This window comes from Aulonocara sp. 'chitande type north' Nkhata Bay, linkage group LG5, assembly GCF_057382095.1.
Source record: "Aulonocara sp. 'chitande type north' Nkhata Bay isolate Kocher_YH1m ecotype deep benthic linkage group LG5, A_spYH_male_GT1.1, whole genome shotgun sequence".
In the NCBI taxonomy this organism is placed as follows: Eukaryota; Metazoa; Chordata; class Actinopteri; order Cichliformes; family Cichlidae; genus Aulonocara; species Aulonocara sp. 'chitande type north' Nkhata Bay.
This window is the reverse complement of record NC_141348.1, coordinates 21,008,608-21,034,510: the sequence shown is the minus strand read 5'-3', so window position 1 is coordinate 21,034,510 and position 25,903 is coordinate 21,008,608. Positions and strand designations below refer to the sequence as shown.

At 44.2% G+C, this 25,903-nt stretch overlaps 1 protein-coding gene across 1 annotated transcript in view; it reads left to right on the top strand.

The window, feature by feature from the left end:
- The window catches only part of foxp4 (forkhead box P4), a 92,896-nt gene that overhangs the window by 44,351 nt on the left and 22,642 nt on the right, over positions 1 to 25,903 (top strand). Inside the window, exons 3-6 of the mRNA XM_086291991.1 lie at positions 6,037 to 6,126; positions 16,340 to 16,462; positions 20,669 to 20,809; positions 24,332 to 24,470. Coding sequence (XP_086148117.1) covers positions 6,037 to 6,126; positions 16,340 to 16,462; positions 20,669 to 20,809; positions 24,332 to 24,470 — 493 coding nt within the window. The remainder of the gene's footprint in view (positions 1 to 6,036; positions 6,127 to 16,339; positions 16,463 to 20,668; positions 20,810 to 24,331; positions 24,471 to 25,903) is intronic.

The window sequence follows — 25,903 nt, the reverse complement described above, 5'->3', positions numbered from 1 at the left end:
GCTAAATCAATAAGGTCATGACTGGCATGGTGAATAACACTACCTAAAACTCCTTTATTTTCTCCGCGATGATTCCTTCTGTAGACACCGCCGTCGCAGTGGCTCAGCAGACTGTTTTTCCTCCTTTCTGTGCTACAAAGGAGCCTATATTTGTGTCCTTGCAAAATCCTGCAAAATTCCCATTAAATTTAATGTCTGCTGGAAAAAATGAGCATCAGTGAAATCAGCTGCTGTAATGTTTGGTTGGAATAAAAACTTCCTGACTGCAGCCTTGATGACGACAGTTCCATAAAAGCTCTTTACCAATATAAAACTGTGCAAAATGGTTAATACATATCTGTTACAACAACTTTTAAATACTTTACACGAGAATGCCGTTCATTCAGTCGTCACTATAGCCGTTTTTTGTCTGTCAGTCAAAGGCGGAAGGCGAGGGTCCCCTCTTAAGCCCAACAGCTGCATTCACAAGACTTTGCTTCCATTGGAAGACCCAGAAGATCTATTTTAGGCCTGCGCCTAACCCGTACCTGCTGTCAGAATTTGCTGTTGTGAAGAAGGGTATGGATAACAGATTTCTAGAGATGAGAGGCCAGGGGTTCAGAAAGACAGAATACTTGGAGGAGTGCCAAGCAAATATTTGTGTGCATTATATGGCGAGGTAGAGTGAAGGTGGGAGACAGATCAGGTGATGTAGACGGAGAGAAATAAAGTGATCTGGGAAAGCAATCTGGTTTATGTGGTGACTGACAGTGATGCATTTGATACATGAGATTTCACTGTGGCTGTAACCAAGCCCTCACTCATATATGCCCCAAAGTCATAGAGCAATCTCACTAACTGTCACCTCTTCAGGAATCTCACTTTGTGTACAGTGTGTGTGTGTAAATACTGGGCCTATCTCTGTAGGCAGGTGAGCTGATACTATACTGTGTATCATCATCCTTTTAACAAATTTACATGCTTTGTAGATTGTATTACATCTGTTCAGTCTTGTTTCATCTTCTCTCTGATCATGATTCCCTCTGAGTAGCAAGAGAAAGAGAAGGAATCAAAGATAAGAGAGATTAGAGCCAGGAAAACTAGTGGAGTAGCACAGAACGAGCCAAAGAGAAAGAGGGAGTAAATTAAAGTCGAGGGGGGATTTTAGTGGAGTTTGAGGGTGTTTTTGGTGCCAAAGTGAGGAGAAGCAGCGCACATGGATACAAGGGATCACTGGATGACCCAGGAGGATGGCAGCATCCACACAGCTTTAGCTTGGCTTTCAGCTTCAATAACAGCCCTCCAGAAAGGAGATAGCAAGAGAGAGGGAAGAGTTTGGGGGGGGGGGGTCCACTTCTTTCTGAACCCAGCCTCTCCTGCTGATCCAAAATCAGAAGGCATGCAGACCTTAGAGAAGCAGCAGGGTGTGACATGCTCTTTTCTGCATCTTCACCCTGAATCTATCTGCCCGTGTCTCCATCTATTGCTCTTTCCCGGAGAAGGGAGCGGATAGAGCACTGGAGACGAGGTGCATTACGAGCCACCATTCCCAGGCTGTTGAGCTAGTAGGGGCAGACTGGGGATATTTGTTTGGTGTTGAAGTTATCTACTGCCTCAGACGCTGCACAGACATGTGAATCACCAGCTGCTAGAGCCTAGTTTAGCTCCCTTGTCACTAAATGCAACAATAAGCTTTTCCCTCGCGCTCACTTGTGCTCCTTTTCTTTGTACACTCTTCTTCTTGGTCTAAGAGCAAAGAAATCTGATACCACCTGCCTCCCCCTTGCCCTTCCTAACTCCCTCGCCTCCTCCTCCTCCTCCTCCTCCTCCTTCTCCCCCAAGGACAGCCCACTGTCTGCCCCGGGGGCTGTTTATCTATGGGGGGATGCGGGGAGGAGAGGGTAAAAGGGGGACGATTTTGTTTCGTTTCGGCCGTCAACAATGGACCTCAGTCAGTGCTGACGGATTACTCCAACATATGGTACCCACCTGTCTCTTTCTCTCTCGCCCTCCCCTGCGTCTGCCCCCCCACCCTTTTTCCTTCACTGTGTCTCTCTGTTTAGATTTCTTTGCTTATTCCTGCGTTCTCTTTCTCTCTGTCACCCAAACACACTGGGCGGATTAGAGGCCAGATTCATCACACACACAGAGACCTGTTTGCTTTAGCAACCTGAGCCAGGCACGGGTGCGCACATACAGACACACACAGGTCTACTTTAGGAGGCTCGGATTTGCTACATGTTTGTTGAGACCTTCTAGTTTGCATCTAACATTTAATTCGTGACATCCCAGCTGTAGGTGAAGAAGAAGCTATTTTCAGACATACAGATGTGCACATGTTCATAAAGATACTGCAGTAAAGATACCTGCAGCAAAAAAATCACCATTCTCGTCTCCTTTCTTCTAGTCGTTTTCAGATTTCAATTAAACGCGTAGCTGTTGGGCATTTTTTGGAAATCTGAGCGAAAGTAGCCGTGTGTGTGTGTGTGTGACCCTGCTGAATTAAAAAATGCACTGTTATTAAAGGCTGTGTCAGAGGCGATGATTTACAGAGGGGAGCGATGACAAGTCATAAGAACTCACACACCAAACTGACATACACACTTGCGCACTCAGTGTGCTCTCGAGCCTCCAAGCTGAGCAGTGACCTCCTCACCCCTCCTTCCCCTTCCTCCTCCTCCCTCCCTCCCTCCCTCTCTCACTCTAATAAAACCTGTCTGACACCACTGATGTGTGTATATGTGTGTGCGTGCGCGTGTGCGTTTGTGTGTGTGTGTGAGTGCTCAGCGGCAGCACAAAGACTCTGTTGTTGGGCCTCCCTCTTAGGCCTCCCTCATATTTTCTTTAAAGGTGCAGTGCGCCCCCAAGAATGCCACAGGGGGAGCGGGGGGAGTCTTAGAGGAGCTGGTGTAAGTGTGTGGGTGGGTTAAGGGGGCAGGAGGCATGCTTTGTAATGCTACAGCTCGCCCAGGTCACACAGAGAAAAAGGCAAGGAGTGAGCATAAAGAGTAGAAATGAAAGAGAAGGGTCAGAGAAGAGAAGTGCTTCTTGACAAAGTAGACCTGAGAGGCTTTGGCTGCGGTTGCTGGTGGCATTTGTGTGCGTGCGCACTAAGCCTGCGGCCCTCTTTCTAGTGTTGTTCAAAGTTGAAAGTTCAAGGTTCCGTTTATTCATCCACAAGGTAATGGGAATTATTACAGTGTGAGTAAAACCTCACAATATAAGCCATACATGTGGTGGAAGCAAGGAGTGACAATTACATATGGTGCCAATAGTACTAAAGACAAGCTTCCAAGTGACAATACACAAGAAGAGGAGGAAGGGTTTTTTTTTAAACTTACTAAGGTCATTATTTTCTAAATCCCAACATCTCGATTTGTGTTGTCACTCTTGAACCGCAATCTTTGTAACGGAAGAATGAAGTAATGTTTACATAATCAGCTACTTCTTGAGCTTCCTCTCCAAACTTATGGTTAGTTGCTGTACCGAGCAAGATGAGGAAAAATACAGGAAATTTATGATTGACTGCCTTTTAGTGAGTCCAGGTACCCGAGGGAGAGGAAACAATTTAATAATATTGTTCGGTGAGTTTCAGTGGAATAGCAGCATGGTATTACGGTCATCTTTTGTTACGGTTTAAGTTTAAATAAATGTTACCAAGATTGTTGTAATTAAAAACAGACAGCTTTAGACATTAGGGAAGGCTGAAAGGTTTTGTTGGATGTTGACGATATAGAATAGATTCTGTAAATATCAATAATGAAAAAATACCCGACGCTAAGCCGCCTTGTATTACCATCTGTTCTAGTCGGTAAACATTTTTTGTATTTATGGTGTATACAGATGCCCTAATGGTAGCTAGCTGGGAATTTTTTCCTCTTTGCTGTCCAGCAGAACTTGCAGATTATTTATATGTATATAAATATCTGCATTTTTAACTTAATTCTTGTGTCTCAGACACTCACACATGCATGGATGCAGGCACACGAGTGGAGACAGGCATCACCTCTGCTTGGTTGTAGCGTTTATGAAAGCCATAAATGGCTCTTTAATATAGTGGTAATCAGGGTGGTAATTTGGGTGGAATTGTCCCTTATTGTTGCCAGACATGCCTCCCCAGCTCCTGCCAACATACAGCCATATGCACACACATACACACACACACACCCACACAGACAAACACACATACTCACTCCTGGGCAGACAGGGTGTTCAAGGAGTAATTCACACCACATGCCAACAAACTGGGCGGTTGTGTTTTTTTTGGTGTGTCTATGTGTGTGTATGAGTGTGTGTGTCTGTGCTGCTTAAAAGCTGAGGTCAAACCAGTAAATGGGAGGGGGGTTCCCAAGATTTTTGTCAAAGTGTTAAAATTCGTGTGTGCGTGTGTGTGTGTGTATACAGGCACGTCCTCAGCCGTGTCCGTGTGTGCGTTTTAATTGCGGTCTCAGCAAAAGTAGCAAGTGTGCTCGATACAGATGGTTTTCATCACTCTGACTGCACAGAGAACTTCTCTTTCTTTTCAGCCTCGGTTTAATCTCTCCTCTCTGCTTTTGTAATTAAACGTTGCCTAATGCACCCAAGCTTCTAATTCGACAATTCATTAAATAAGCACGAGTGTAAAGTAAGCGTGTGCTGCACGTTTCACTGTACTGTGTGTTGTGAAATGATGCACTAGATTTCTTGTGCGCTGCAGTTGAGTAAGAGCTTCCAGGGTAAAGAACATCCCTCATTCTGGCCGTTAATTTGTGGCGCGCGCGCGCGCGCACGCACGCACGCACGCACGCACACACACACACACACACACACACACACATAGGGACTTTCATAAATCAATATTTACTAAGGAACCTTTCCCCTTTGAGTCAGAGGAAGCAAATGTGCATCCTGCTGTCTCCCCTCTCTAACTCTCTGTCATGAGCTCTTGTGCGTGGTTGCATGTGTGTGTGTGTGTGTATGTGTGGGTCTGTGCGCTTACGGTAAGTGCAAGGCGGCTCTGTTTTGAGATGGGTGTTTTCTTGTTTTGTTTTCTGAGTAGTTCAAACATTCCAACAAAAATGCCTGTTTCCTCAGGGACTGATTTGTCTCAGTGATAGAGAGTTTTGCTCTTTAGCACTGTGACAAAAAAACACAACAAAGGAAAGAAAAACATTAAAAAAAAACCAAAACGAAACAAATATAATTAATACAGTTAAAGGCGATAAAAGACATTGAGAAAAGGTGCCTTATGTTGAGAGGGCAGGAGAGATGGCTGAGGCAGATTCCAGATTAATCAGTAAAACTCAAGCAGAGTGAAAGAATGGAAACAGCTAGTGAGCAATGGTGACACTGGTTTAGATGGACAGCACTGGAGGGCAGACACGATAGAAATGGGAAGAGAAGGGAGAGTGAAGAGCTAGGTGGGGGTTAGTCACAGCTTTTCAGGGAATACCAAGCCAAACGGTTCCTTACATCACTCTGACACACACACACACACACACACACACACACACACACACACACACACACACACACACACACACACACACACACACAAAACACCCACCATTCAAAAGACACACATGAAGATGTTGCTGACACACTTCTGCCTCACAGGATGTGGAAAACCCGCTCTACACTTTCCCCTGAGGAGGAGAAAGAAAGTGAACAGAGGGGGGAAAAGAAAGGGCATCGGTGAAAAAAAGGGAATGGGCAGAGGAGACGGTCGGAGATTTTTTTTTAAGTCAAGAGGACGTTTTGAATGAGTTGAGAAAGAACTCAGACACACCAACAGATATAAAAACTCAAGCAGGCTGACAGCCAGGTGCATACCTCAGATTGAGGAAATCAGATTTGGAGAAGAGAGCAGGTACTGAAAGTGTGCACGCTCAGACGCTATGGGTGCATGGTGATATGAAACTGCACACATTGGGCTTTTTTCTTTTCCTTTTTTTTGTAAATGTTAAGCATTACTTTGAAAGTGCGTGACTTTTTCGAGTTGCTTAACACAGAAAATACTGCACTGTACGACTGTGCGTGCACGATAAACATCTGATCATCTCCAATTCTCTCTTGCAGGCCCTCCAGGCAGCCAGACAATTCCTCCTCCAGCAGGCCTCTGGACTCAACTCCCCTGGCAGCAACGAGGTCAAACAGAGCCCAGTGCAGGTCAGAGCACACACACACACGCACTCACACACACTAGCACACACATAGTTGCTGCTTTGTCACAATCTGCATGATACTAAGCCTCTGCCAGCCGCAACTTTGTTTTCACCAACTGCCACGTCACCTGCAGTCAATGATATAGGTGCATACTTTTGTTTCCCTTTTTCACTCTCTATCTGTGTGTATCTCTCCCTCAATTTCAGTGAGTGTGTGTGTGTGTGCGTGATTGTTAGTGAGTGATTGAATGAGGCCTTTGTAGTGATTGGGTAGCGAGTCGGTGTTTTTTCTTTTTTCTTTTCAGAGTTGAATTCAGCAGTAAGTGGAGAGAGCGGGGTTAGCTGGAGTGCAGGATCCCTGCTAAAAGACACTTGAGGAGGATATAGATACACACACAGAGTTACAACACATGCTTTATAGCTAGCAGTGTATGTTGATAGATATCACACAAGACATTCCTCTTGGTAATTCTTTTCGGTTATAATATGCAGGCCACATGCAAAAGCGTGATTTGTAGCTGTGTCGCATATCCATAAAGCGGGATCGTGGGTCTATTAGAGCAGCAAGCAGTCCGGTTATTGCACTGCTCTTCTCATTAGCATGCCACATTATAAACACACGGCCGCACCATCACAATATGGGAAACGCAGAAAAGGGGAAGAGAGAGAAAGACAGATGTGAGTCAGAAACGAGCATGAGGTAAGATTTACTGTGTGGTGTCTAAACCCGGTAAGGCACTTTTGGGGGGAAAATAGGGCTTACTGATTTATAAAGCAAGGTAATAACACTCTGCATAAAGATCTGCAATTTTCATCTATATATGCAGCAACATTCCTGTTAAAGCATTTTCATTTCAACTCCTAAATATATAGAAAATACATCTAAATGTCAAAGCTTTTCAGCAGCAGCACAGGGATGTTCGGAGCTGTGTGTTTTACTGTGAATAGCAGAATCTTCCGTGGCTGATCAGAAACAGCATCATCAAGAGAAAGCCCAAAAGTAAAGAATTTGAACTGTCGGCCACGCGGTTTAATTGCCAAGTGACCTCTGAGAAGTGCAAAAAATGCCACTGAATTAATGACTGCTTATTACTCAAGATGTCAAAAAAAAGAAAAAAAAAAGATTCCAAAAATGGGATTTTACAGCTTACACTTTAATCAAAACCTGAGTCGCTATTTACTTTGGATAGAACCTGGCAGGTGTAGAAATGAGGTTTTATGACATAAGCAAATAAAATAAATACTGTTTTATACCATATCTGGGTTTTGAAACTCTTAGTTTCTCCTACTATTTCGACTGTTCGTTGCTCGGTCTCTGGCTTGCAGAATGACCTCCGTGGCTTTAATCCAGGCTGGCGGTCAATCCGTGTTGGGCTCAACTTTGCTTTGGCGAACAGGAGTTTACTTAAAGGATAGAAATTTAATTAAATGCTACATTACAACTCTTCACTTCCTGGCTCATCTTAAAAGAGAACTAAAAGAGATAGGAGGAGGGGGTGGGGAGGGAGTAAGAGAACGTAAGCATGTAGGGGGAAGTGAAACTGGGAGTTAACACGCAGTGTAATTCTGATGTTAGCCATTGAAGAGTGACGAGAATGTTGACATTCATTTTCACATGAATGGGATAAAGTGCAGGTCGAACGCGCGTTCACTTGACCTGCTTCAAATGCGCATCACTTATAAGAAAGAAGTGTAACCTTCCACTGCCTGCTCCTTCCTCTCTCTCTGTGCCGCCCTGCTCCTCTCCTGACTCTCCATCTCTGTCTTGTTTGTCTTGTTTGTTGCTGTGTGGCCTGCCTAACCTCTCTACTCTCCGGGGCATCAATGCTACATCTCTGTTGTCTGAGCTGTCAGCTCACATCGCCCCACACATCCTGCCAACAGATACACTTGGATTTACATTTGCGTGTGTGTGTTTTTGCTCCTGAGTCCTTCCAGACACAAACACAGCAGCACAAAGTATACGCCGGTTGTTGTTCCTGTGTGTTCCTGTGTGTCGCTTCAGCACTGAAGTTGTTTACAATAAATCAGGCTGGTAAGGGTGGCAGGTAGACATCTCTTAATTACTGTAATTTCCAGCTCTATGATCGCCTTTAAATCTCGGCGACTGCGCTCGGTTTCTTTAATTGAAGCAATCATCCATTGGCCACAGAGGGTGACGTGAACGGTGGCGTGAGCGAAGGTAGACATTTAATCTGGTCATTTGTAAAGGTGGCAGAAAGCGACTGTGCGGTGGCACGGTGGCTCCACATCAGGCACAAAATGGCCGTCCTCAGGTTGGCTCCTGCTGGGCTCGCTCTCACACATGCAAATGAGCCTGAGACAATAATGAGATCTTTAGGAGCTCGATAATTAGATTTTTCCCTTCTCTCCGAGGGAGAACCGCAGAGGCAGACAGGGTGAGCGGGAAGACTTCCTTTCGTGTCTTGACTTCTCTGGAGAAGCCTCGGTCTGCGCTTGACAAGCCACCCACCCCCTCTCCCGTACCCACCCACCATATCCTATGCCCCCACGCCTTCCCCATCATATTTCTATTCTTTTCTTTATTTATAATAGAGGGGAGGATCAGAGCAGAGAGCAAAAGAAACTCTCAGATTGTATCTGCCTTTTGATTGGTTGCTCAGAGATGGTCTCTGTGTTTGGCTGGATGTGCGAGATGGTATCAGTGCACTTTGTGTGTGTGTGTGTGTGTGTGTGTGCGTCTGTGCGCTCACACGTGTGTGTGTCACTGTCATGTCACGTTCAGGAAAAACCCGACAATAGCTCGAGTCTCGAGACAAGCAATTGAAGAAGAAATCGATTGTGTGCGACACAATTGCAGCGGCAGTGACTAAAAAGAAGAAAATATTTTAACAATTGATTATTTATTAGATAGCAGTGTATTAACAACTGGTTCAAGAAATGAACACAAGTGATACTTAATAACGATGGCTGGGAATTGTCGCTCTTTAGATTACAGTCTGACAATTGGACAAATAGATTGGGGAAGTTGTGTTTATGATCTTGCCACAAAGGCAGCTGGTTCATTTCACACTTTAAATGTGTGTTTGTCGTTGGTGTTGGACATAATTGACCACAGTTACCTTAATTGGGAGCAGCAGAAGTGCTACTGAGGGAATTGGTGAGCAAAGTTGGCAGACGGTGTTGGAATTGGCGGATTACCCAGCATGATACGATGCATCCGTGACCTGCCACACCTTCTCTACAATGGACTCACTTGGCAGATACTTGCACTCCAGGGTGGGCACGGGCAGAAGCATATGCACCGTTTTGGCAGACACGCGCCTGGCACACTTAGCAAACTGGTACTTGGCATGCACACATACAGATTAACGCACGTGCTTGGCTGTGGCCCATACGTATGTAATTGAATAGTGCGGTGTCCCGTTTTCATGTATTATTGAGGAGCTCGTTTAATTAGGAAAAAAACGAAAAGACTCATTAGAGATATGTTAATTAGCTTGGCTCTCTGCTCTCTGGAGAGGTCTGACACCAGCGCAGTGGGATGAGGAAGAGAAGGAGGCGCATGAGGCGAAAACTGAGTCATGCCGCTCGTCACGTCGGGATTTTTTTTTTTTTTTAATCCGTTTTAAAATATTAATATCTGCCGTGTTTGTCTTTGTATTGCTAAGTGATTTCCTCCACTTGCCTTTTTTAAACTACCACGTATATATTGTTGAAATGTTGAAAACTAAACATAAGGATTGAGGGGTGGGGGGTGTTCGAAGTCTTTTAACTAATCAACAAAAGTACTTGGAAAGATGAGTGTTTTGCCCCCTAGAGTCTGCAGAATTGAAGCAGTTCCTTCTTTCATTCTCTTTTATTTCCTTTCAAAGTGTTTTTCCCAAAGCACTTCTTTTGTCCACTCAATGAAAGTGCTTAGTTGGCAGTTTCTCTTATTTGATGTGGAGGGAATTGTGGCTGTGTGTGCACGTATTTGTGTGCAGTTTAGCGTGTGTGTGTGTTTTGGGGGGTAGTATGGGATCCTGACAGTTTGCGAAGGGTGTATGAGAGGAGGCTGAGCAGCCAGTAGATTGGGCTTGGCTCTGGTCAGAGGGGTGGACAGACAGACGAGAAGGATGGAAAGGAAAGGTTTGGGTCTGGCCACTGAAGTGTGAAACTCTTATTTTGTGATTTGAAACATGAGTGAAATCAGTAATGAAATATGGTCGATAACGGCCTCTCACACTTCCCAATGAAGGGCCCGGAGTGTGTGTGTGTGTCTGTGTGTGTGTTTCTGGAAATGTGTTGTCATTTTTATTCTGGAGCACTGGGGCGTTAGATGGAGGGAGGCAGCGGAGGAGGAGAGCTTGGTGGAAAGGGGGGTTATCCACTTGAACTTACTGGTCTTTCACTGTCCTCTCTCAAGTTTTCTTTTTTTTTCTCTCTTTTTCATTTGTCGAGCCCCTGTCAGAGAAAGCTATGTTTTATACGCCTCCACATACAGTACATACTGTTTGTATATGAGTATAAGAGTCAAAGCGTGCATGGCCAGCGAGCACGGGACCAGCTTCAAGATCCCTTCAATTCTTCCCTTTTTGCTCTAAAAGACCCGTTCTTAATAATTATATTCACACACTTTTTGAACTAAAATATTTTATAGCATTTTACAAGTATGTAAAACACTATTTATTATTTAGTTTAATCCAGAACGTTTTGTCCCCAGTTAAAGTCATTTTACTGTTTCTTAACAAGCCGCTTAAACAAATATGTTCATTGTTCATCGAGACAACGACAGAAGCGTTACTCAGCAAAAAAAAAAAAGGTTTGAAATACGGAGCATGTCCATATCATCCCCAGCCTCACCTGGCTTCGCTCATCAGTTTCCTTCAGAATAATGTGGCCCCTAGCCCCACTGCAGATTAGCTGGAGGAGGGGTACTCACCACACACAATGGGGCCCTTTTACTTTCAGTGAAGGCCCTGGCCCCGAGTTCCAAACAACACTCTCAGCACAGTAGGCACTCCTTCTCTCTTCACTCAAATGCTTTTCTCTTCTGCTTCTCTCTTTTCCCCTCTTACCCCTGCAAATCCCCACACACCCACTCCCCCACCAACCCCAAGCTCTCCTCTCAGTCCTTGGCATGATGAGGACAGACAGGCTGTTTACCTGGAGGGGCTGAAAGATGGAGGGAGCAATAGAGATGATAGCTGGAGGATAAACAAATCCTAAACCAGCAAGAAACGAGAGCGCTCGCCTCACACTGTTAAAACCTTTACGTGTAAGGACGCTGCACGGTGCTGAAACACACACAACCAAACGCAGTTGACCGGTGCCAGAAGAAGAAAAAAAAGACAACAATGCTTTGTCATGTGATTTGCAAACTTCTTTGCGACCTGTGTCCATGGAATAATGATTGAAAAACACTTTTTCAAGTAACTCAGAATGAAACAAAAATAAATATCAACAGAAAAAAAACAACTGTCCATAGGCCTATCTTTAAAGCTGGTTGGACAACAGCACGAGTATAAGAACAGAAATGGAATGCGGCCAATTACAGCTGGACGATGAGCGTTCCCTACAAATCCATTTTCAATCCTGATTACTCGCTAACTTTAGAAACATTCTGCATTCATAGAACCTTTTTAAACGTCACCTTTTAACAGTGGAAATACTTGAAATGAAGGTGGTGGGTGACACAGTTCGGCCCAGACTATAGGGTCCATGAAGCCCGTCTCGCAAGGACAGCCGCCGGCCCCTGAGGTGTTGATGCAGACTGAGCGTCTTGGGAGATCTACGCCAAAGCCTCGGGGAGAGTGACACGAGGGAGAACAATAGAGAGGGGGACCAATGGAGGGTTTTTGCAGGATCACCTGAAACTGCATGACTTTTACTTTCTCAAGAGAAACTTTCTCAACCAAAGTCACATTTTCCTTCAGCTTGGGACAAGCTAAACTATATAGAGATCTACTTCTTTCTTTTTAAAGGTGCTTAAAAGTCACGAAGGCCGCTGACAAACTCACCAAGTTGGTAACAATGGCTGCACAGTGTTGGAACCTCAAACAAAAAGTTTGGTTTCTGAAATGATTCGCTATCTTTTTTTATTTGCTTCAGTGAGTTCTATTCTCTCTCATACTCATATTTCTCATATTTCTATTTGCTATTTATGAAGTTTTGTGTGGTTGCGGTCACACAAACCAGATTCCAGAAGCTATATGCACCTGCATCTGTGTGGGTGTGTGTGTATAAGTGCGTTTGTGTGTGTGCATGTCACACACACACACACACACACACACACTTTGCGGGGTGAGGTGGTAATGCTCAGTGACAAGGATAAACAGCACTGGGGTTTGCTCCCACCAACAGGCGGGGTGAAGAGGAGGAGGAGAGGAGGTCTGTGTCAGCCTCTCTCTCCTTTCCTCCTGCTCTCTCCTTGTCATTTTTTCAATTATCCTTCTCTCCTGTGTGTCCCCATAGACCCAGAGGCAGGGGCTGCATCATTTAGAGCGAGAGCCTGTTTAGATTCTGATTATAGCCTCCTTTCTTCTCGCCACTCACTGCCATCACTCGCACACTTAGATACATATTGTGGCTTCACATATTTGAGCCAGCATGAGGTGGAGAACTGTAGAAGTACTTTTATCTCATTGTGAAGCTCCAGGAGGGGGTGTTGTGCTGAGGGCACAGTAATTCTTTTATAAATTGTCAACATGATCTTTTTGTTTCTCTGAAAATAAGGAGTTGTGTCACGGCCCAGAAAGACTGCTTTTGTGTATTTCAAAGATGATCATTCTGGTGCGTAAACATACTTTAGAAATATATATGATGGCTCAGGAGGCTGTGCATTGACCGTATTTATTGCAGTCAGCTGTCTCAGCTGGGAACGTGAAGTCTAAAGTCCAAAGTTCACTTCCAAATTAGCGGCGATGCATTCGTTTACCTAGCATTCTTCTGTGTAAACATAATAGCGAGCTGCACAGAGCCTATTCCCTCTGGCTGCACGCTGGTTTAATATCAGATCGCCATCCTTCGCATCTTCTAAAGGTTTCATCATGGAAAGCGGTGAAAGGCTTTCCTCCTTGTTAGAATGAAAAGTCATCAAGGGAGGAGAGGAGAGAGGGATGGAGCCTCATTGAAATGCAAGTTACATTCCCCTATTTCTCTCTCTTCACTCCTTTGGGACTTTATGCCTTTCTCCCCGTTCTCCTTCCCATCTTTCAGGCGCTCCCTTGCTCCCTCTCTTCCTTTGTTAATCAGTTAAACTCCCTCTTCAAACAACCCCTCTAATTACTCCTCCACTCTCTGTAAACGACAGGGCTGTCTCCTGTTTCTCTCCTCTTCGCTCGATCCCCATCTCCCCGGGCTCCCTCTATCCATGGCAAGGGTTGACCTCTGTCAGCCGCTGGCCCTCTCGACAGCGTGCGTCTTGGTGCGTGCGTGCATGCATGTGCGTCTACTAATGACTGATTCTTACATGGAAATGATAGGAGAGACAGCTTAGATTTTTGAAATCGTGGCATTGTTCACTGTCAGACTTTTAAATGTGTGCGCGTGAGCACGTTCGTGCACACGCGTCGTCGCTGCTTGAAGCTCGAGGCCGCACTTTCCTCTTTAAGCAAACCTCCCCGGTCGTGTTCCTTCCTCACACACATCTCTCATCTCCACCCATTATAATCCACTTCTTTTTTCATTCCTCCCTATCTTCTTCCATTTCTTGCTTTTGTGGATGGTATCCGTCCTCCTCCACTTTCTCTTCTCGCCCCTCCGCTCACTTCCCCTCAGAATCACCTCTCGCCGACTAATCTGCCGCGCATCTCTCTCTTTTAAATTAACATGCAACGTGAAAAAAAAATGGACGACAACGGGAAAAAAAATTAAATGCATTTAATAAATGGCTGACTTCAAATCGCCTGGCTTTTCAGACTCTCCCTATTCACAGTCCAATGAAAGGGGAGAAATCATTCACCAGGAGAGACAAAGCCGAATGAAAATATAATTCTGCATTGTGAGGCGCTTTTGTCCTGGCCCGTCAAATCGCTAATGGCGAGGCTTTTGTTTTGTGGCGGCGCTCTCAGGCTGGCGGTGTCGTATGGCGGTGGCAACGCATGCCCCATAATCACCACGCTTTGTGATATTAGATTATAGGGGCAATTAATGGCGTCAAACCTTAACTACTCAGCATTCAGCCTGCCACACACACGTTCAGCTTTAAATGCATGCACGTTCGCACACACGCACACACACACTCACACACACCTTCACCCACATTTGCACGCACACATACAGTACAGTATATCTGCACTTGTACACAGGAACGCACATTCGGCTCTGGCGTCAGAACGTCAGCCAACACACAGAAAGGTGCTATATCTCCAGTAATTATTACGCCTGCGACTTGAAAATGTCGATGGCGGTGTGTATAAAATAGAGTGTATGAGTTGTCAGGAAGGAAGAATGGGATGCACAAGAGCAATTAATTACAGCTTTTCATTTGGCAGCTTAGAATGACAAGGCCCAGCGGCGGGGGCAAGCTGGCATGACGCCAAGCGGCACCCATCACCGCCCCCATCTTGCTCGCTGTTCCACCACCTCCCCCATCTCCTTTGCCTATTCCTTTACCAACTGCCACAACACCACCATTTTCCTTGCTCATCCCCTTCTGACTCTGTCTTTTCTTCTTCTTCTTCTCCTCCCTTCCTCTCAGCTCACACACCCACCCGCCCTTACACAACAGCACATTTATATCGCAACTCAATCCTCTTCTACTTCCATAACCCAGATTCACCTGTGCCCTGCCCTCTTCCTACCCCTCCTCCATCCTTTCATCATTGTGTGTGGTTCAAAGTGTCCTTAATTAGGTAAGCCTGGTTTCATAAAGGGATAGACAAAGTCTGGGGACACTGTTAGCACTGAGTAGAAGAAAAAGAGCAAGAGGACAGATGGCATGGAAGTGTTGTTTTTTGGTTTGTTTTTTCTTTATGGCCAATCTTGTTTACAAGGTCAAATCAACTCTATACAAATTTCATGTACCGCTAACAGCTGACCTGCTGCCACCCTCCATACCTGAACTTAGGTGGTGAGTGGAAAGAGCCTAAGGGTGGGGTGGGGGGGACGACACACACATTAGCACACAAATGCATGCACACGCATACAGTTGATCAAGAGATGGATTAATAATTTATATATCAAAAAGTGAAAATCGGGAGATGGGCAATTACTTCATTTTCCTGTGAAATAGCCATAATATGTGAGCAGAGATATTAAAACAGCTCAATACAAACTTTATTATTTATGTGGAGAGAAGGAAGAGGTTGTTATCACTCAGTCTATAACCAGAGAAAAAGAGTTCTCAAACACAACCGCCCCCACCCCCACCCCATATAGCCCTCCTCCCACCTCCGTAAATATCTCTTAGTTTCTCATCTATTAGCTGCGCTAATTAACTGTAGTTGTTGCCACAGTGAATAAATGCAAAATTGCTTTGTCAGCAGGATTTTGCCAGAGTGGTTTTTCAGATGTTGTGTCTGCATTTATGCATGTGCATGTTTGTCTCAGTTTCTGATTTTATGTGGTAAGTTTGTCTTCAGTTGTCATCAGATTAGTATCTGCACGTCTCTGTGTACAGTGCATATGCATTAAGAGCTGCTTGCACAACGCCATCTACAAAAAATCACCATGCCGCTCTCCCTGTAACCCCCCCCCCTCTCACTTTCACTTTCTTTAGCAGCCTGCAGCGCTATCTCGTGAGATATTCATCTCATCAGATATCCACTTTGTTTTTCCTTTCTTCTTAGCCGGGCTTGACTGTGAGGAAAAGAGAATCGCAGGCAGTCGTAATCATGTGTTTATAAAACCAGATAAGATTTTATTTTTATTTTTTTATAAGCCTATTGCATATCTGTCCTTTTATCTTGGGATTTTGCCACAGAAATAGTTTTTAATAGTGGCAGCTTTGTGTAGGAACTTGTCAACAATATGTTTTATAGCATGCCTATTTTTGTCTAATGTTGCCAGCATTTCTTAACAGTATCTGAAAGCAAAGAACAAGAGACAAGATAACTCTCCAGCTTACTCGTCTGCACCGTCATACTGTACAACCTCCTTTCAATGGGGCATTCAGGTGCAGGCACAGTCATGCTTAAAGCTTGCTGCGCTGGCTCTGCCTTTTGACACAAAGCTTAACTTAGCTTAAGTGGCTGACTTATCCTACTTTTGCTTGACAATATCTAGGTGTGTTAATAATTTATAATGTATGTGCTCCCCTGTTCTGTCTTTAGGTCCCGGTGTCTATGGCTATGATGAGTCCACAGATGATCACTCCACAGCAGATGCAACAGATCCTGTCCCCTCCTCAGCTTCAGGCCTTGCTGCAGCAACAGCAGGCTCTCATGCTACAGCAGGTAAGACGCGGATTCTCACACACACACAACACACACACACACACACGCTTTATCTGGACCCAGTCCCAGCCTGACATGTTCGGATGTGTCTGTTTTAGTAGCCGCTGACACACAATGGGTGCGATTGTATCTCATTCAACGCTCTGAGATCTTTGAAGATAAACACACGTCCACATTTCCACTCATACACACATTGTCATTTCAACTGCCTCTTCTTTAGCATTGTTGTTAGGAGACAGGGCACGCTTCTGCCCGCGGGAACACACGAACACACCTATGCACGCGCACGCACGTGCTTTTTGGCATCGCCCTGTGAATCACGGTGATTAAGAAGTGTGTTGATGCCCGGCAGGTGATAGAGGAGTTGCCATGTCGACACACAAACCAATAAACACTCTTCATCTGCAACACATTTGTCAAATGCTTAGCCACACCAACCCCCATGACCTGCTACCTGCACAGGCAAACGCTCTTAAAGGCTGCAAACATGACCACTAACAGTGCGGGGACACAGAAGTAATTGCTTAGTAGGGGATATCGAGAAAACACGGCTTGGGCAAAGCCAGAGCAGACAGAAGATTTAATAAGAAGTGGTAGCTTTAGGCGTGTATAAATTGCAGCGGGAAGATCTGACAACATGTATCATAATGGAAATGGGAAATGTGGTGGCTTTCTATAAACAGACATGCAGATGGCTAAGAACCTCTTCACCAGCTCTTTTTTTCCTCTTTTCTTTTCTATAACGAGGAAAAAGGAGGCGGTGGGACGAGGGGTTGATAATGCACACTCACTCACAGCATCAATAATAAAACCACTGAGTTTAACATTGCTCTCCCACTTAATTAACCACAGTATGGACTACGCACTTAGTGTATATCTGCAAATCAGGCACTATTACACACACACACACACACACACACACGCACACACACGCACACACACACACACACACACACACGCACACACACACACACACACACACACACAGAACAGTCAACCAACATATCACTCACTGGAGCATTAAATTTCATATCCCCATGGCAATAGTACATTGTGTAAGAGTGTGTAAGTAAGTTTTACAGCCCACTGCTACACAGCAGTTGTGTGTTTGCACAGGCACTGACTTGTGGATCTTGCGTGTATGTTTATGTGTGTTTGTGTGTGTGTGTGTTTTAACCTTTAAGTTTCCTCCAACCTTTACTTTACTTATGCTACAGTTGTTCTGCTTTTCTTTAGTGTGTGTTCACTAAAGTCAAGGTCATGGTAATAGGCTGGAGAGGTGAGTGCCTCACTTACACATACACTTAATGTACAGAGCCACTGAATCAAATCATTAAAAAGACCTTAATTATCACTTAATTATTCCCTCAACTCACCACTCTCCAGCTAAGTGTGTGTGTGTGTGTGTGTGTGTGTGTGTGTGTGTGTGTGTGTGTGTGTGTGTGTGTGTGTGTGTGTGTGTGTGCGTGCGTGCGCTTGCATATGCATTTGTCTGTGTGATTATGAGGCGATCAGGGCTAGTGACGCGGAAAAGAGAGATTAAGTCCGCCTAAGGAGCGATAAAAGAGAAGAAAGACAGATGGAAAAGAAAAAAAGAGAGTAGCAAGAAGGAATGAGCCCCGCATTTAAAATAAATTAAGGACAAGAAGGAACATCGTGGTAGCAAGCACAGTAAATTATGCTAAAATGAAGCTACGTCTGGGATAAGATTGAAACTGGAAAATGTAAAACAGCTTTGCACAAAAGGAGCATTACATTTCATAGTGTGTGTGGTGAGGATGGGCAGTGGTGTGTAGTCTGTTCACTGTAGGGTCAGACGGATGAGAGACCGAAGCAACTGCTGTGCTGTGAAGTCATTCTCTGCTGAAAAGCCTCTTTGAACATTTGATGCACCATGAAACAAAGACAAACTGCAGACGGACACATGTACAAGCTGTTCTCAGGAGGATAACCCACACACAGACTAACAAAGACTCACACACACTGTGGCCAGTGTGAGTTTTCCTGTCAGCCTTGCTCTACTCTCAGCAAGATTATAATCTTAATGGAGCTTCCTGGGTAAATTAATGATTACAAACTCAAACAAACAGACAAGCTGTGGCCGGTCAGATCCTCTGTATGTGTATGGGGGGGGAGGGGGCTTAGTACTTTACAAAAAAGAATGAAACAAAAGAGTCAGAGTACATGGGAAGTATAGACAGTGAAACGAGTAAAAGCAAACAAATAGAAATGAAAAAGTATGAACAAAAAGCTATCAAACATTTTTTAAAGGCTTTCACAAAAAGAGGAGCTTTAAGAGGATCTGAACCTTTCCCAACAGAGGTGCGTTTGAGAACAGATCTGTCCAAAGCAGTCGGATCAGACAGCTACAAAGTGAGTGCGATGTCTGATAGTGCCAATGTGCGAACAGAGCAGGAAATAGTCCTGTGTCGTCCCTCCTGTACGCCCTGCTCACCTAAACCAAATGGAAGATTTCAAGCAAGAAGAGCACGCGATAAACAGACTATCTCCCGTTGTGTGCTACATTTGTCCAGAGTTAATGCATAAAAACAGCTTAACTGTATCTGAGTTCAGTCGACAGAAGGTTCAGTGGTGTGGGGGCTCCAACATGAAGTGCTGTTCTTTGGTGCAAATGCTGAATGGAGGTTTTGCTCATGTCCCAGCAAAGTTCCATTCATCAAGCTGAGAACAGCTTGCATATGTACAAGCATGTAAACCTTTTTGTATGCCAGCAATTTAAGAAATGACCTACTTACAAAGATAATTTTAAGCTGACAGAACCTAGACTAAACAACTTTTTTTTTAATAAAGCTGGCACTACAAATAAGAGTCCGAGCCCAGCCCATTTCATATTATTTTACAGAGGTTATCCCCAGTAGAGCTGATGGCATTTGGACGACTAGACAGAATAAAAAATATTAAATCTGAAGAAATTTCAGAACAAATGGGATTTCATATCAGAGAATCAAGTAGTGAGGTTTGCTAGGCTCCTAGGACATGTGGGTTGTTTTTTTATCAATCTATTTAGCTGTAGAAATGCTAATGCACATTATGACTTTGAGTAACCTTGCCAGGAGGCAGCATGCCTGTGGAAAAGAGAAGGGGGCAAAGAACGGAGCCTTGAGGGACTCCATAACTCAATGGGGCCACTGAAGACATTTAAGTTAGCCAGAGTGAAAGAAAAAGCTATGTTGTAGAGGTTTGAGACTGGTAAGCTAAAAGTCGAGCCTTTGTTTCCTACCAAAGTCTGTAAGCGATGTAAGAGGATACTATGAGTGACTGTATCAAAGGCAGCACACTAAATCTAAAGGTATTAAAGGGGAGCAATCACTTAAATCTGCAGTATGAAGGAGACTCGTAGAAACCTCAGTAGCAATGGATGGACACATTTTAAATAACCACATGTATCCTAAGGGCCATACCTCCTATCTGCATGCAGTCTAAAAACAGGGTATGTAAGATTCGGTGACTCATAACCCTTAGCAGAACAGTGTAGGTATTCACACGAACCTAGCAGGTGTTTTATGACAGCACATCACCAAATAGACTAAGTGCTGCCTCAAAGTATATCAAAGTATATCTGCTTGTGCATTTTTTCTCTGCAGGTTTAGAACAGTCCTGTTCAGTCTTGCAGTGCTGGTGTGTGTGTGTGTGTCTTAGTGTGTGCCAACTGCCATTTCAGACCTTTTGATTTATTTCTGCACTGCAGTATAATGCATGTCTAGTGCATTATATTTACAATATTCAGGTGTGTTTCTGTTCCATTGCTCTTGTATCTGGTTGCACGGTCAGTCAGTCGGATCTTTCTATAACCGAACTTGAACCCTGTGAATAATCCAGCACCGGCGGTTAGCTTTGACATATACAATTACCTCGCTACACAGCTTGACACATACTAACAGCTCAGTGCAGTACTTCAGTGGGCTTTGTCGGGCCTGTGTTTGCTTGTTGCATGTGGTTTGTCAATAAACCACACACCACCACAACAATAAACTGCGGCCTTCGCTGCAAGGAGAGGAATCAAAGCAACTGCATTCCTTGCGACTGCCATTCACGTTAGTGCATTTTGGCGATATTGGGTCATTTCACTGTTGGAAACCTGTAGCATTGTTGAAGCTTTTACAAAGTGTGTTGTGACCGACTTGCTTCACATTTCTCTCCCCACCCATCCACCCACCCCACCTCCCTTTCTGCATCTGTCTCCAGTTACAGGAGTATTATAAGAAGCAGCAGGAGCAGTTACATCTCCAGCTTCTGACTCAGCAGCAGCAGCAGCAGCAGCAGCAGCAGCAGCAGCAACAGCAGCAGCAGCAGCAGCAGCAGGCTGGGAAGCAAGCAGCAAAAGAGGTGAACTTAACGAAGCGCACACTCACTCAGCTCAAGTACACTCTAAAGTACACAAGTACTCTTAAAAGCAGTAAAAGTGGGTGACATGGGAGAAAACCATAAGGGGAAGAAAAAAAGTCACATGGAGGATCTGATGTATAGACTGCAGGACACATATAGCTCTCTCCTTCCTGTTTTCTTTCACTCTCCTTTTCATCCAGTTGTCAACTTCAGGGATGCATGCACATATTTGTCTTTCTTAAGAATTAGTAAATATGGGTTTTCATTCTTTTTTCACATCCGCATGCTATGTTGAGGCAGTAAAGGAGTGCTGTGCTAAACCAACTGCTACCCTGCCAAAGTATTCATTTGCATGCCTTCTGCTCTAAGACTGAAGGGAAATCTCTCTGTAGGAGGGGTCTGCCACACTTTAATTGTCAATTAACCCCACCAACACTAAGAGTCTGCCTTCATTTCACTCTCTTTCTCTCGCACTCTGTCTCACACACAGAGATTTGCACAAACACACACACTGTACCGGGTTTAACCACAGCTGTGTTACAGTAGGATAACAGAGGATCAACTGGGATCACATCACGGCAAAACAAAGCGAATCGAAATCGATGAGACACGATTACTGTCATAACCTATGGGTGTGCGTGCGTGCCTATTTGTATTTGACTGTACTGTATGAATGATCATTAGCCAAAAAGCTTCCAAAGATGCCCAGGACAATGCAGGAGGCAGACTTAAGGAGAAGAACCCCATGAGACTTTTCTGATAAACGCATGAGGAGACACATCCTAGATTTCTCCCCCTCTCCCAGCGGGTATACCAACCACGGTCAACCAACTCGACCGTGACAAAAGCAAACCAGTTGTGGTTGAGTCGCATGTTGCGATGGTGTCTGAAACGCTTTCCCTTTCTCCCTCCGCTCTGCTGCTGTCCCAGTTTTCAGGTTTGTTGTCCTGTAACAACTAGAGAAGTGCCAACACTGGTCATACAGTGACACAGACACGCAGAGAGAGAGAGGAAGACTTGATGTGTCACGGTTCAAAGCACAAACACACGCGTGCACACACACACCTGAGGGACTATGCCTCCCTACAGGGATTCATACAACTCATGTGACTTATAGGCCACTTGCGGCAGTCTGTATATTTCAGGTGCTACAAGGCATCATTCACAACCAAAACACCAAGTGTTTTCCCCTCAATTGTCCTGTAAAATAAGTGCACAGTATTGAGACAGTCACTGTTTTCCATTGTGAGTATCATATTGTTTGGAAGTTTCCAGGTAGCCGTAACAGTTCATATTTCTTCCGGACATATAAAACTAGCCAGGCTGTAAATTTGAGCCGCCTATATATAGAGAAAGGAAGCCTGAAGTGTTTGTGGACTAGTGTATTTGACTGACTTTTTGCCCCTTTCCATCTTCTCTGCAATCCTCTTTTCAATTTCCTCACGGTGGAAATGATGCATTGAAAGAGTGTGTACATACGTATGTGTAAAGCTAGTGTTTTGCACCGGCTGGAGTATTTGGGGACTGGTCAGGAGTCAGCTTAATGAAGTGACTCTGACCATCACTAGACATGCGTACTTTGTGTGTGTCCATCCACAGTGCTAGTGTGCATCTACTGAATGGCCTTTTTCGTGTGTGTGTGTGCGTGTGTGTGCATGTCGGTGTGACTGGCAGGCTCAGACAGTGTGTGATGTGCTCATAAATCACATTGACAGCCTGTTACTGCGCTAGCTTTGGCCACTCAGCCACAGCTAATGTAAACAGAACGCAGGCGCACACACACGCACACACAATGTGTGTTTTAAAAAAACCATAGCCATATCTCAGGAGAGAATTAGAGACAGAGGAGGGACTGGAAGAAAGAAAATGGACAGACAAGTAGAGAAGGGGGGGCACTGAGGTCAAAAGAGAGCGAAAGAGAGGGAGGAGGCAGTTCAGTCAGGACACTCTGATTTTGATAAACCATTTATTGCAACTAATGAGAACTTGGCAATCCGCTTCAAAGAAACAGACTATGAAAGTATGGCACAGGCTTTGTCGGCACTACAACACCTCTTGTGTATGAGAAAGCTTAGTTTCACAGTTACACTGCAGTTGCAGTACAGTACAACAATCGAGTGTCATCTTTAACAAACTATACAATTATAATGTGAGGAAGGTGTAGCAGAAAATAAGGTGTAGGAAGCTGTGGTCACAAATAATTGAACTACTTATATTTGTGTCTGTAGTTACCAAATAAACAGACATAAACGCACACACACAAAAATCAGACACAATTAGCATCGATACGTTTCTCAGGTCTCCACTTGTTTTTTGATTGGTTATTTTTTTGTTTTTCATAGATTTATTCCCTTAGAATGGAGTACTATGTATTTACATTAATTAATTGGAATCAGTGGCGGGTTTTGCTGAACATGCACACAGGGATTTGAAAGATGAAATAATTTCCCTTTCATGCTAAGTGACACATTTGAACACATGAGAACAGCAGCCATTTGTGAGATATGACACCATCTGTGTCTAAACGTCACTTACAAGTGGTGTTTGTCAAGCCGGGCCTCTGATGTTCAGCACATCATATGATACAGTTCCATTGAACCGTTTCATTGAAAGATGTATTTCCTCCTTTTTTTAAATCAGTGTAATCAATGTAAAGGGTAATTGTAACTACTCTCTTATGCTCCCCTGCCCACACGCACACACACATGCATATACTCCCCCATCAGACTCCACACACCACCACACTACTTCTCCCCAGACACCAAGTCTGAAAGGAAATGACCTGTTTGCCCTTCCTGTGAGTTCTTTTCTGTTCAAAGAGGTCCAGACTGCCACTCTTTTTCACACACACTTTCACACACATACATTCTCACACAATGAGGAGTTGTATTTATTTATTTTTTCTCCACTACTTATCTGTGGGAGATAAAGTCCATCTCTCTCAGGGGTTGCAACATAGGTCTGCACCGAACTGGGAGAAGAGGAAAGGGGACATTTATCACCATAACACACACTAACATTATTGCTAAATGACATGCAGTCTCCTGCACTCTCCCCTCAAACATTTCACCCCTTCTCTACATCCTTCACAGCTTGCGATCCCTTATGGGTTACTTGCTTCATGCTTTTATTTATTCTGTGTGGTGATTTTAAATATCTTATTATCTTATCTGAATGTTGGAATAGGATATGTATACCAAATGAACTCATTTAACTACATTTTTTGGCCATTCAGCATAGTTTAAAAATTCATTTTGAGAGTGATACCTTTACAAATTTGTTGTTTTTTGTTGTTGTAAATTATAGTTACAAGCAGATTTTTGTCTAGTAGAGCTCACAGTACATTTACAGTATGACATTGTATAAGGCAATTTTGGCTGGCGTGACTTCTTTCCATATGGATCATAAAAAAATTGAGACAGCATAAAATAAGAATGAATAAACTTCTTCACCAACTTAGTTAAACTGAGCACTGAGTTTCCTAACTGCTTTACCCTCTGCCTTTTATCTTGTGGCTTACAGCAGTTAGGCAGTAAGCAGCTGGCCTTCCAGCAGCAGCTGATCCAGATGCAGCAGCTTCAGCAGCAGCACATCCTCAACCTCCAGAGACAGGGCCTGGTTCCACTGCAGCCCACCGCCGCCATGCAGACTCTGCAGCAAGGTATATGCACATGCACACACATTCATGAAAAGAACTGTAACTCTGTAGCACTCCGGTGACACAAACACATCTTAACAAGCGTGTGCACACACATGGGCGTACACACAGGCGGGCCTGTACCCAGTGCTGCCTGTGAAGCCCGTTAAGTTAATCAGCCTATAAAAGATAAAAGGAAACGTGATTGGTGGGTTTGTGGAAAGTACTCATTTGGGTAATAGGTAAAATATGGCACTAAGCCCTCCTGCTTAGAGAAATGTGTGCATGTGCTTGGGCGAATGTTTGCACGCATGTGTGTGTACTTGAGATTAGCCAGATACAAGAACATCATCGTTTTGCTATTGCTGTGCCCACTGGATTGTGGGTTTTTTTTGTGTATTCTTACGTGTAACTTCTCCCACAGTCCCTTCATTTTGTCAGCAGAGTTTTAGAATGATAAATGTTGACTGGTGACTGGCCCGCCCTGAGTATATGTGTCCTGTGTGTGTATCTGTGTCCATTTGTTTTCCGTGCTCTTAGCACAGCAGCCCTCGACACACACATACACACTATCTCACTCACGGAGAATGCTTTAGAGGCTCTAAAGTGGCCGTAACATTGCTAAAGCGCTGACTGAGTTGACCAAACAGACCGATTTCCTTCCCTCTGGCTGTCTGATCCCTGATCTCTCTTTTTCTCTCATGCACAGTCACATGCAGTCTCACACGCACACACTCACATACAACAAAGAAACTGTGTTTAACTAATCAAAAGTGAAATTCAAATCAATTTAATACTGGACAAATTGCTCAAAAAGCGTGTGTATACATGTGTGCTTTATGTGCTAGAGGACAGGGTGTTTGTTTGTGTGAGGTGAGGACAAATAGATATGCCAGTTTACACAGAGTGGAAAAAGCCAATGGATACTTACTAGGTGCAAATGAAAAAGACAGGGGCTACGTTTCTGTTAGAAGTGTAATTTTTCAGGCAGTTTCAAACATTTGGCTTTGGCATCTCCTTTTTTCTTTCTTTCTCCTTCCGTATCAGACTGGAATTTCCCTGCAGTGTGAAAGAGCTGGTCCATTGTGACGGCTCAGCCAGGCGTGAGCCAGAAGCATTCCTCTGACCAGCCATGCCACGCAAACACACAAACACTCGAGCATAAACACTCGCACCTTTACACACAAATGCACACACTATTGCCCCGCCTCAAAGGGCTGTTGTGTTCATTGTGAAGGTGGTGGCATTAGGGGTCCTGCTTTGGTTTCAGTTTATTTCTCTGACCGCAGTAGGATGGAGGTGCTGCGTAGACCTCTCATAACTGCCTTATGACAAAGCCTAATAAGTTCATGCCAAAAAGGAAATAAAGAAGAAGAAGAAGAAAGAGCACTAAATAAATTTTAACTGCAATAAGACAGACCAAACAGTGTGCAAGGAACCGTTTCAGCAGCTTTTGA